At 38.8% G+C, this 12895-nt stretch overlaps 1 protein-coding gene across 2 annotated transcripts in view; it reads right to left on the bottom strand.

Moving 5' to 3' along the window:
• Positions 1–12895, bottom strand: part of MARCH5 (membrane associated ring-CH-type finger 5) — a 77976-nt gene that overhangs the window by 40342 nt on the left and 24739 nt on the right. For both annotated transcript variants that reach the window (XM_025210886.1, XM_006029415.2), the window contains exon 2: positions 10553–10755. In XM_025210886.1, the coding sequence (XP_025066671.1) occupies positions 10553–10755 (203 nt within the window). The remainder of the gene's footprint in view (positions 1–10552; positions 10756–12895) is intronic.

Below are 12895 nucleotides of genomic sequence, written 5' to 3'. Positions count from 1 at the left end.
TGCTGCTGCCAGCTTCACATCCAACCACTCAACACCCCCCCAAATCCAGCATTTCTGGCTGCTCCGTACCCCGCCCCAGCTTTCTTACATCCCGGGGCAGGGACCCACAGGCTGATTTGCTTGGCCCCACACCCTGCTCATGTCATCTCTGCTTCTAATACTTTTTCATGCCCATTAAAAAGACCCTTCTAAAACAAATATCATGAGGGAATTAAAAACAGAAACAATTATCTGGGTAGAAAAGTAGAATACACTGCTCAAAGACCCCAATCAAAACCAAAGATTTTCAAGTTAGTTCATATCTAATCTGTTCTACCTTTTTTCTGTTTCTTCATATTTTATACTGCAGTATGGATATAGTGATACCTACCTTAGGGTCTCCTCAAGACCCACATATATCATGTCACTTTAAAATTATGTTTGTTTTGAATTATTTTTATGTTCTCATAATATTATAAATGACATTTTTATTGGTTAGAATCTGACATTAAACTTTTAACACCCATATTTGGGATACTACTTTGTCATCAGTGGATGTTCTGATGGGCAAAGCAATCAGAATGTTTATGATTAGTAGTAGACGCTGTTACAGTGTTCTCTATTTTTATATACAGGAATTTAGTTTTCAAATCAATTCAGATTTTTCAAGATCAAGACTACTCTACAATTCAATTATAAGTATGTATAACTATGCATCTTTGCCTATAAAATGTGTATGGGTAACTTCATATTTTAATCAAGCATACATAATTATTCTATACCAAAAACTCAAAAGGTTTTTTCCTTGTCTCAAAGTCCTCTTTAGAAATAAGTATTACCAATTCCAATATAGTCTTTAATATACCACTCATTTAACAGTAGACTAGATAGATGGAAAATAATAAATCCCAGAAAACTGTTTCATTTTAGTTTGCATTAATATTAAATTATGATTGAGAGATTTTATGATAGCAAATTGAAATCAGTTCTAAATTTGGTAAATTATGCATAAAACCTTTGTAATAATCCTCAGTGCATTTTAGGACACTGGCATTTAATTTGGAAGTCAGTTTTTCATACAGAAGAGATCTGTCTGTAAGAGAGCGGGTCCTCAAAGTCATGTCTATCATTTCAAGTGCAATTATTATTCTCCAGCATCGTTCAAAAATTCCCTACATATTTTTGGCGTATAAAGATTGCATCCAGAAGGCAAAGAACCTAAACCTCTAGTGTTATATAGTGCTTAAAATCTGCAGATCCTAGGCTAACATACTTACTGGGCACATCTACACATGCATATTAAAAATGACACAAACTCCAGCATAGTATTGCTCCCGGGTGCTGTGCTACACGTGCCCTGGACTGCAACATATTGAGCTGGGTTGGAGCAAGCCTGGCAGGGGACCCAGGGAGTCAGCCTGCCAGCCTGGGGCTGCTCTAACCCAACTCAATGTGCTGCAGAGGGGCTGACTGGGGCATGAAGGTGCTCTAGTGTAGGACTAGCCGGAAGGCAGCCTGCACAATGAAGCACCCTCATGCCCCAGCCAGCTGCGTTGTATCAGTCTCTATACATGCATTGCTGCAAAGTAAAAAACTCTGCAGTAGGACAGTACTTGAATTACAAAGACTACAAGGACAAGCCATAAACTACAGAGTTTATTAGTTTCCTGAGGCCTACTAGGGCCACACTTGTAGATGCCAAGACATGTACTGCAGAGCTAATTAGTCTGCTCTGCAGTAAATGTCTTGTGTAGATATATACACTGGCTACTAATTAATACCATACTTTACACACATTCAAAGCAAATTACTGAAAAGTGAAATATAGTTGTATGAAAAAAATAAATATCTTAATTTTTTCAAGAATAAAATTTTATTCTTGAAAGAAAAAAACATTGCTTTTGATATGCTTAAATAATATTTAATCTGTGAAAGGTAAACAAAAAATGCACTTCACATTACGCTTCACTCTGTTCTTCACTATTCGGATTCAGAATCTGGCTCTTTTTCACTTGCTTGGGCAGTAAGCATTTTATAGCACATCACAAATTTGTCTACTTTCTCCACTCCTGTTCATTTTAGATGAAACTAAAATTCAAGAAACATTCTTTCTACTGAAGCAGATGATGTTTCACATAGTTGAGCATGAGTCACAAATGTAACAGGCTTCAAATCTAAGTATTTTTTCAATGAAGGCTACCAGGTTGCAGATTTTACAATCATCCTCATAACTTCAGAGGAACAATTTAAGGTTGGGACTTTCATGTGTCCGGAACTGAAGTATCCTTGGCAAAAGTTCTTGGAAGACCCACTATAAAAAAAATACTTTTTGTTCTGCATTTAAATTTGCCTCCCTGTATTGTTTATGTAATATAGGCTAGTAAGTAAACTGGGATCACACAATCTTCAAAGCTAGACTTGATCAATGTTGCATATGGTTTCAGATCTTATGTACTGTAAATAGTCACTCGTGTTACATCTGCAACTGTGGTGTGCTCCTTCCGGAATGCTTCTGTTGGTTTTACATGCTGACAGGTGCCGTCTCTTTGCACAGCTGTATGTTGCTGGTAATTTGGTTATGTTGTCCTGAATGTCATTCTTGAGCTCATCTATAATTTTCATGTAAAATTCTTTTCTGAACTATAAAAAGGCGTGCCATTTGGCTGTTCCACTTTGTTTCTGCTGGCAATTGGGGCTTAACAGATCCTTTACTATTGTTGAAGTAGCCTTTCGCAGCATGATGATCTCGTAAATATTTCTGAATCTGTAGCACTTGACTAACAATAGGTTTCACAGGATTAGACATTTCCCAGAAGGTTCATGGGATGAGAGGCAGGAGTTCTTCATATATTTTTTCATTGTCACCAACAACAATCTTCACATTACAGCAGCTCTAGAATGTTTGAGAACGTTATAGAAGTTTCTGCAACATTTGAGAATGTTTGCCTGATGAAAGAGAGAGGTAGTTAGCCATGACAGTCTAAAATAAAGCAGAAGGCAGGGTAGATTTCCACCTCATAAACTGACTAAATCAGAGGGGTATAGATGAGCTTTTCTGAGCCCGTGGTCATTTCATGAGATAATTCATCAGATGCCTGATGAAAGCCATTTTCAGCTGATTTAAATCTGTTTTGACCACCATTCTAGTCAAAACTTAAAAAAAAGTGTTATTTTGCCAATCCTGAAATGCAGTAAATCTTTACATATGTCTTGATCTAAGATGCTCCACGTGATACTATGCTTTGATCATGGATTCTCCTATTATGACTGTGAAGTAAAAGGATGTCTCTAATTCAAAGGTGCATAGTAACCTAAAAACAGCTTAACCTGCTTTTCCCTACAGTTAATAGAATAGAGAAGTAATTTTACAGTTATAACCATGTAACTGAGATATAGGGCTGCCTGCATACAACCACATTTATTGATTAAAAAAAAAATCATAGTTTTTCTTTAATCAGGCCTTTGCCCCTCTTAGTCCATGAAATAACAAGAACTTCTTGCTCCTGGATGGGCATTTTTTGTTTAATTGTAATAGCTATTTATAGCTTCCTTTTTTTAACAAGTGCAATGAAGCTAATAGAAGCTGATATACTGCCATTTCCTGGTGAGTCTCCATATTTAATATTCTGAAATATTTAACCAAGTAATATTTCACCAAGTTCTGTAAAAATAACGAAAGTAACAGAATTGGAAGCAACCTCCTGGGTCATGGTGTCCAGTTCCCTGCTACTATAGAGAACAATATCATATGATACAATTCACAGACAGCAAACTCCTAGTCAGTCCCCTCACCTCTCCCTGCCGCCTCAACATTCATTATTCTTACTGGAAGTCTGTAACAGAAACTCACTGCTCTGATGCTTTTAAATCTTTGACTTGCTCCAACCTAACTTTATTCATGTTCAATTTGGATTCACTGTTCTTGTGCCAACCCTGTCCATTAGCTTAAACAACTCTCTCCATCCCTGATATAGGGTAAGGTTGCTCTGTTTTGCTAGGTCAAACAAACCAAACTCTTCTAATTCTCTCTCATATGGGAAGTTTCCCATTCCCCTGATCAGGCTAGTGGCCCTTGTCTATAACTGTTCCAGTTTGAATTTTTGTTTTGAACACAGTTCACCAGAACTGCAGTTTGCAGATTAGATTTCAGAGCTGTCTACAACCTCAATAATACTTCCCACCTTAAACACCTTAGGATCACACTGGTGAATAATCATTCTAAGATTGACAAATATCCCCAGGTCATTATCATCCTCTGGTTACAAAATCTGAGCCCCTAGCTAGAAGTAGAAATTACTATCATGAATCCTAAATCTGTCACTGCATTTTTTACTATCCAGTCTAGTCCCATTTCTGTTACTTCAGTCCTCAATACCATTCAACTCTTTCTGAGGTCATAACAACTACCAAATTTGCATCTCAACTCTGCCAAGGTCATTAATGACAATAATAAACAACACTGGGTTGAAGGGCCTGATGGATGTATGATCTTGTGGGGAGGGTAAAAGGCTGATTATGAGCCATCAGCATGGATCTGCTAAAAATAAATCATGCCAAACAAATATGATCTACTTTGAAAAAGTAACTAGTTGGTGGATAAGAGGAATGCAGTGGACATAGCATACTTGGATCCAGTACAGAAAGTCCCACATGACTGTCTCATAAAGATACTGAAAAAAAATGCAGTCTAGAAAAAACTGCTTTGAGGTAGATACACAACTTGCTTAACAGCTGCAAGCAGATGGTCAGTGTCAGAATGGCGGGATGTTTGTTTCAAGTGGGATCCTACTCAACATGAATCAGCAATGTTAGGCAGAGAAGACAAAGAAGGCAAATGCAGGTTTGGGCTGCACTAGCAGAAGCAATGAGTATACGACATGGGAGGTGATAATGCCACTAGACTCAGCGCTCATTAAGTCTCATCTGGAGTAGTGTGTGCAGTTTGGGGTTCTGCATTTAGAAGGGACAAGATGAAGTTATAGGGTCCAAAAGCAAGCAACTAAAACAGTGGTTCTTAACTGGGGTGCTGCGGCTTTGCCGCAAAGGGTTGCAAGTTGTGAAGAGATAAATGCAGGCTCACATTTGTCTTTGCTTGGCTGATCCCCATCCACACTGCCCAGCCCCTCTGCAAGGAGGTACACACAATAATGTATAAATTAGTTTTTGAAATCTGGTGCAACTCAATTCACACAAGTTATCGAGGGGTGCCTCAAAATCAAAACAGTTTTGAGAACCACCATGCTAAAATGACAAAAAGGGTTGGAAGGCAAGCCATACAAGAAGAGATTGAGGGAATTAAGTATGTTTAGCTTGCAGAAAAAGTGATTAAGAGGGCGGACATGATAGGACATTGTTAGCACTATTAGGTTTGCAAACATCCACATACAATTTGCAAGATTAACCCAAAGATTTCAGTACAGGCAACACTATAAAACCAAGAAGTTCCTCTTTGAACTACTATTCTGGGGCACTTTCATGGACTTTATAGTGTTATAAACAGCTTGAACAGCTGTATGCTTACATTTTGTAGCGTTACAAGGGCATATTTAGTGATATAAATGTAATGCTGATCCTTGTTTGTTTCTAGTTCCTTGCTCCTTGACTAGATACTATTGAGCCAGACCTTTGTTCCTTCAGATACCATACCGTAGCTATTCTCCTGAAGTTGAATAGTTTTACCTGTTAAAGAAAAGGAGTAAATGGCAAGTATATCGTCATTATTCTACCGAATAGCTTAGATCAGCAGTTCCCAAACTTTTTTTTTTTTTTTAATCGAGTGCCTCCTTCCAAATTTACCAGCTGCCTGTGTACCAGCCTATATTTTATCATTTTAACCCCAGTAAACGCCAATTATCATTATTATAATGAAAATTAAATCCGCCATTACACAATTTCTCTCACATACCCCCAAGAGATGTCTTGCATACCTGCAGGGGTACACACAGGTGGCAGAAGGCTAGGGCTAACATCGCTTAGCCCCCTCAAACTAACGTTGCAACTACTTGCAACAGCAGCAGCACCACCATGCTGCCATCCCTCAGTGCTTGATGCTGCTTAGTGTGCAGCCAGAGCAGTGCCCCACGTACATTTAGCTCCACTGCTCCAGCACCACCACTGTGCCCCGCTGCTGCAGTGCCACACCCAGCATCCCTGCCATGCACTCCTCCAGCCCCCACAAATAATGTTTTCTCCTGCCAAGTATGGGTACACATACCATAGTTTGCAAACCCGTGGCTTAGATTAAATCAAGTAGTCCTTTGGAACCATTACAAGATACCTATTTATACAGCAAGTTACAGCATGGTGCTGAAAATTTACATAAAGATTGTTTTTTGTTGGTAAATGGTAAACTGAAATTAGGTTCTATGGCACAGGACCACAGTTTTAGGGACTGGCAAACAAAACCGTAACAGAAGATTCACATGCAAGTTTATATTTAATTATATCTGAAACCAATTTTTAGTGTTTTAGTGTTGAGAAGGGGAGAAGGAGGAGTTTGGACTTAAATTTTTGAAGGGCTACAATATCTTGCTCTGAAAATACAACTAAAAAGAATAAGTTGTTTAAGGAGATAGAAAGGGAGAAGTTGAAAAGGAAAATTGACAAAGTTTGGCAACTAAATTCAGAGCAAAAGAACCATTTATACACCAAGGCAACTAGAGCTTTTGGTGCTTGGAAGAAGTATTTCTTTTCCCACTTCTTCAATGGGGTGGCATTAAGTTCTAAAAGAGATGCCTAAATTCTTTGTTCCAACCTCAGCAACTCTACAGAGAACATCCACCTGGCTCATTACCCTAGTATACCAATATCCATCATAATAATATCGAACAACAATAGATAATGTATACACACTAAAGAGATTTCTGTTTTAAAAATCAACAATTAACTACTTCATAATTTTTAATTGACAAGTAAGTTTTAAAGATTAAATTGCTAGGGCATACCTCTTATAGCTGACGCTTCTGGCTAAATGTAAACTTTGGAAAGAACTACAGGAAACCCTCGCTATTCGCAGGTTCAGCATTCGCAGTTTCAAATATTTGTGAATGCCAAACCCGCATCTTAAATATACTTAAAGGAGCTCCTCAGGAGCTCTGCTCTTACCACCTCCGCACTCCTGCCACTGCGCTCCCGCCACCACAAGAGCAGCTGTGGCCCCCTGCCCCTTCAAACACCGGGGGCACTGTGTTCATGAATGCAGTGCCTTCTTATTCATGGATTTCACCATTCACAGGGGATATGGTATCCCCCATGAATGACAAGGGTCTCCTGTACACATTAATTTAAAAATAGGATGATCTTCAACTCATGGCTAGGAATTTTCTTTCAAATGAAAGCCTGTATTATGGAATTTCTACTTTAACGAGTGACTTTTATAAGTTTCATAATCACAGAATACAGAGGTTAATTTAGAAAATGTGATCAATAAAACTATTTACTACCCCTCCCTCTGGTTTCTGCTTCCTGTTCCACCCCAGAGGACAGGCCAGAGCAACACTGCACATCATGAGCTCTCCTAGCAGTGTGGGCACTAAGGCTCCAGTGCAGCACAGCGGAGAAGCCCACACTCAAGGCGCTGAAGGTGGAGCCAGGGCATCTGCAGCTGTGTACATGGTGCAATGGGGTAGGAAGATGGGAGAGCACCCACATGCTTGGTACAGTGGGGCAGGGTGGGAAAATATCCACATGCCCAGGACAGCAAGGGCAGGAGAGGGAAGTGGGAAATGCACAAGTGCACTGGGCACATGAGAAGGCTCCCTTGGTATCAGAGAATCACCTAGAGGGCCTGTGGCTCTGGCTCACACTTCCCCTTGGTGAGGCCTGCAAGGCATACAGCTCCCAGCCACTAAATTGGATAGCCCTGATCTAATGTACTAACTTTAATACATTATACCATTCCAATGATTTGCAAGTATTGAGAAGGTGAACATGTGATTACAACCTAAGGTACTACCCTGCCCTACCTTCAATTTTAAACAGAATTAAAGCTATGGTGATACATGACAAGCATACACAGTACTTTATTAAAACTAGATATTCCTCTAAAATTGAAATTACTATTATTTGATGTCTTTTTTTTTTTAAATCAGAATGCTGTTGACTTTTATCAACATAAGGGACCTATTTATCTATAGATAAGCTTCCCCACAACCAAAATGATTTATGGCTTATCATTACCATATCAAAATGTGTTTGGCATTAATATAGAATTTGCACAACTGAGAATGATTCCATGTCTCTTTTCAGATGCAATATTTCTTGCAACATTTTCATTATGGCAATGCATGATCCTGCCCATAGAAAAGTGTCCCCACTCTGTTATGCACTGTACAAAAAGAAAAAGACAGATCCTACTTCAAAGAGCTTATTATGGAAGATACTGCTCATTTTTATTACAAAACATGGCCAGGATACTTTAAAAATGAAGTAAGTTTTATAAAATTCCCTTCAACTGTAATATTTTCTTTGTTACCCATTTTATAAACATAGGTATTATGATATACAACATGTCAAATAAGTAACACAATCTTAATTAACTTTCCCTTTATCTCTTCATAACATGTTTTCCTGCATCCTTAATTAAGAAGTTTAAAACACATTTGTTAAGACTGGGGCTACAGCTTGGTTTCAAGCACCATTTATAAACTTTGACCAAAACCATATACAATAGCTAAAATAATAATGCTCCCAATAGACAGCCAAGAAGAAGCATTCAACAAGCAATCAGACAAGTTAAGGAACAACTTGCTCCTTTACATCTCCCTGTTGGCATAAAATACTCCTTTATGCTTCCCTACTGAGGGATTCGGGGAATCTGAATATTTGCACGATGGCACCAAGGACACTATGATTAACTGGCTGCATGCAGTATTCTTTAATTTATTCAGCATGTGACAGAAGGTGTCCAAATGATTCTATGCTACTTCAGTAACTGCAGGCAGGATCAGATGGTCAGTAGCGGTCTATATGCCATACTGGCATGTTTCTGAACTGGCTGTTTTCAATTTCTAGTTTTCATCTTTAAACAAAAGTCAACTCTCTAATTGTGACAGCTGCACAGAGAATTTCAACACCATGAACAGAGCAACTGATGTAAGGATGAGTCTCTAAAATCTGGAACAATGCCCTCTGGCAGATGTACAACACCTACAGAGAACTCTGATGGATCAAGAAGCATGCACATCAAGGTGATCCTGTGTATTGTGATATTGCGTGGGTTTGATTTTGGGTGTTTTTGATACTGGGACTGTATTTAGACCATTGATTTCCAACCTTTACAGACTTCAGGAAGCCCTTGTTAGACTCAAGGCACCCATCAAAAAGTGCCAGCTCATAGCTTTCAGTTATTTTTTGACTACAGAGAACAATAGAGCAATTCTTCTGTTGCAAAAAATTCAGAAAGACCACAACAAGTCAAAATGTTTCTGATGCTATGGATTCTTACTGAAATCTCTGGGTTTATCATGTGAACCATATGTGAGGTATGGTTCACCCTAATGAACACTTTGCAGGTACAAAACAAGGCCCTATACACCCAAGTGGCAGCCTTACGACAAGAAAATCCCACCCTAAGGCTACAGCCAGACCAACCAGCAATGGCTTCAACCCTGAATTGCCATCTCCCATCACTTTCACAAACCTAAGGTTCCATTGCCAGAATACTTTAAGAGCAACCTGGAAAGGTTCCAGGTTGTGAACCAGCACTGCTTATTTACCTTGTATCCCAAAGTAGCCAACAGATAGGGTTAATGTGAGGCTGGTAATCAGCCTACCAGCAGGGCTGTACCTCACCCTGTGGCTCCTTCCTGCTGAAAGGCTCCAGCCCCCTATAGAATGACATGAAGGAGTTCCTTAAGGCTGTGTCAGTGCAATATGTCAACCCCCTTAAGTCACAAACTGCCAAAACAGCCCTGCAGACCCTGAGAAGGGTCACTGGACCATGAAAAAGTATGTGGCCAAGTTACCTCTCCAGCTGGCCCTAGGCTCGTTACAGTACTCTCTATGACACTGAGAACAATCTCTCTACAGGTTAGCAAAGGACTCTGGGACATGTTTATTGTGAGCTACTTAGATGTAACAGTATAGAACAGTGGTGCTCGAACTCTGGCCTGTGGGCCAGATCCAGCCTGCAGAGCCATGTTATCCTGCAAAAGCCAATATACCAAATACTGGTATAGAAAGAGAAGATTTAGCTCTTTCTGAGCTAAACCTATCTGTGCTCGGGAAGGAAAGAGCAACATTAACATAGTAAGTTTAGAGATGAGTAAGTTATTAGCAGCTTCAGTAATTCATGTACAGAATAGGAGCTTTCCCAAGAGTGCAACAAAGTGATGCACAGCAGAGAACAGTTTCAAGCAGTTTACTGTATTTTTTGTAATTACAAGTTTCTGCAACAGCTTTCCAAGAGACACCCGCAGTTCAATTACTGTGTAATCATTCATCGCATGAGTCATAAAATTGAAGTTCTAATGCTCAGCAAAACAATAAGATACTGGAAGTCTTGCATTAAGCAGATTACAATAGGAATACTGAAACAGTGCGACTGTTTTGAATTTAGCTGCATGTCTCTTACCTAGATTTGGAAATACTATTAAGTATTCTGCATTGCACTGAGGACATGCAACTCTAGCTGTGCTGTTTCCTCTCTGCTTTTCATCCACCCAGCGTTGTAGACAAGTCTGATGAACCCATTTTGTAGAGCCCCTGCACCTGCAAGGTCTCACCCACTCTGCTGTTCGATCATCTTCATCAGTGGCAAAACACACCCAGCAACTTCTATAATTAAATAAAAAAAACCATGCATCAGATAGAAGTAGGAATTCACACAATACAAATAACTAAAAATGGTCCTTTACTTACGAAGACATAATTTTACAAAGAACCTAGATGGCTCATAAATTACCATAAGCATCAACACTTCATTTACACAACAAAAACGTTCTTGGTAATGCAACAACGTTATGACCAACAAAATATTCACTTTAAAATATTTTTAATTACTAATTAAATAATTAGTTTTGATAATGTAGAGGTTAGACCATGCCAATATTGTTGGCTCGAAATCAGAATCACTTGATATTTGTAAAATTAATGTTCTCCTTTGTTTTGTCTATGTATCCTTTCAGTCCAAAGTTACTACAAAACAGATGCTTTTCTGTATGCTTGAATTAAGGGCAAAAAATTATGTCAGTAGCCTGTTATCTGAAAAACTACAATTCCAAATGAAAATGTTCTAAGAATATTCCTTTATATAAATCAGTAAAATACTATACAAAGTACCAACACCAAAACTTAAATGACAACAGTGCTATATATGGTAAATTACTGTATGGATTCAAGCCCTCTGCATTCACACACACACACACACACACACACTTTTCATCCAAATAGCTCAAATTACTTGACAACAGGTGGGTTATTTATAAATAGGGATAAGGAAGGAAAAGGGTATGTGACCAGCAGTCAGGAAGCGAACACGGGTCTGCTGCAACTACCCTGCCACCTACTTCCCATACCAGGTAGTGCCATATTAAAACATAGTGCTGCTCTATAAGCACTACCTCTTGAAATGGAAGCGATACAGTTGCATTTACACAACACTGCACAAGAGAAATTAACATCTCTGATTCCAGAGGTATCACATGCAAACAACATGGTGCGTTTGAATGGCACCTTGGATGGCACACTAAGCATATCCATGCTGCTAGTTTACTGTCTGTCCACCTGGGACACAAATTGGAAGATAATATAAAATTGGCTCTGAATTAAACAAGAGTTTCTAAAAGTTCCAAAATTCATTTCATTTTTATTTCATATTTCCTAATTTTATATTCAAGTTTCTGAGTTTTAGAATCTAATGTAACATTTTATAGATTTCATGTTTATATAGTTAAGTAATTCCATATTCTATAGAATGTTAAAATATGAAAGAAATAACTGCAATAATGCTTGAACATTTTTTCAATAGCCTTAATAAATTATAGGTACACCCTTTTAATCCAAATTAGGATATACTGTCACTATTTAATTCGGGGGGTTCTTCATTAAATGCTGGAATTGCCTATGATGCATGTTCAACTCCTCCTTTTCTGGAAAGTATTAGTAACATTATTTCAGCCATTTGAGGATGAAATTAGGAAAAAAACACTGTTTTGTTAGTAATAAGACAAAGAGAGAGAGAGAGAGAGAGAGAGAGATTGATTTCTTTTACTAAGATGCCCTGATCACCTCAGTGTTTTGTAACAGGACTTGAAATTTGGCCGGGAGTGGTGCTTGTCAGAGATGTGACTTTTGCTGTTCCCATGAAAAACTGTCCTGAAAACTCTTCTGTTTAATATAAGCATTTTATTTTGATAAAGTCAAAAGTAATGAAAAGCAGAGTCTCACAACAGAAAAATGACAGTCAACTGTAACCATAATGTCGAGGCCCATGCCACCTACAATGTTTTTTTCCCCAACCATTTTAGATCATACTATCTGTAGTTCTGCCAATTAAAACTTAAAAAACTAAATTTACTACTATATTTACCTGAATCCAAGGTGACTCTGACTTTGAGACAACCCCTCAATAATTAGATGCTATACATAGACATTTTATAAATTTGTTATAATTTTTCCAAGTATAGAATCTAATTATTGGAGGATCATCTTAAATTCATCATCCCTACCACTGCAGCAGGGACAGTAGTGGCAGGGAGGTAGATGGTATGAGGCAGTCAACTTGCTTTCTACCTCCTGTCCGCCACCACCACTTACTTCCCTTTGTGCCTGCCCCACTTTCTCCAAGCAACTGCTACGGGGCTGGGCTGGGTCTGTGCTCCTGTGTACCAGACTAGAGCAAGGACAAACCCTGCTGGTGCTGAAGCAAGTGTAAGCAGTAGGAAGGGGGCAAGGCAGAGGAAGGGAGGATGATGGG

Source organism: Alligator sinensis, unplaced genomic scaffold, assembly GCF_000455745.1.
Source record: "Alligator sinensis unplaced genomic scaffold, ASM45574v1 scaffold472_2, whole genome shotgun sequence".
Lineage (NCBI taxonomy): Eukaryota > Metazoa > Chordata > Crocodylia > Alligatoridae > Alligator > Alligator sinensis.
The sequence above is the reverse complement of the archived record's forward strand: the minus strand, read 5'-3'. Positions and strand labels throughout refer to the sequence as shown.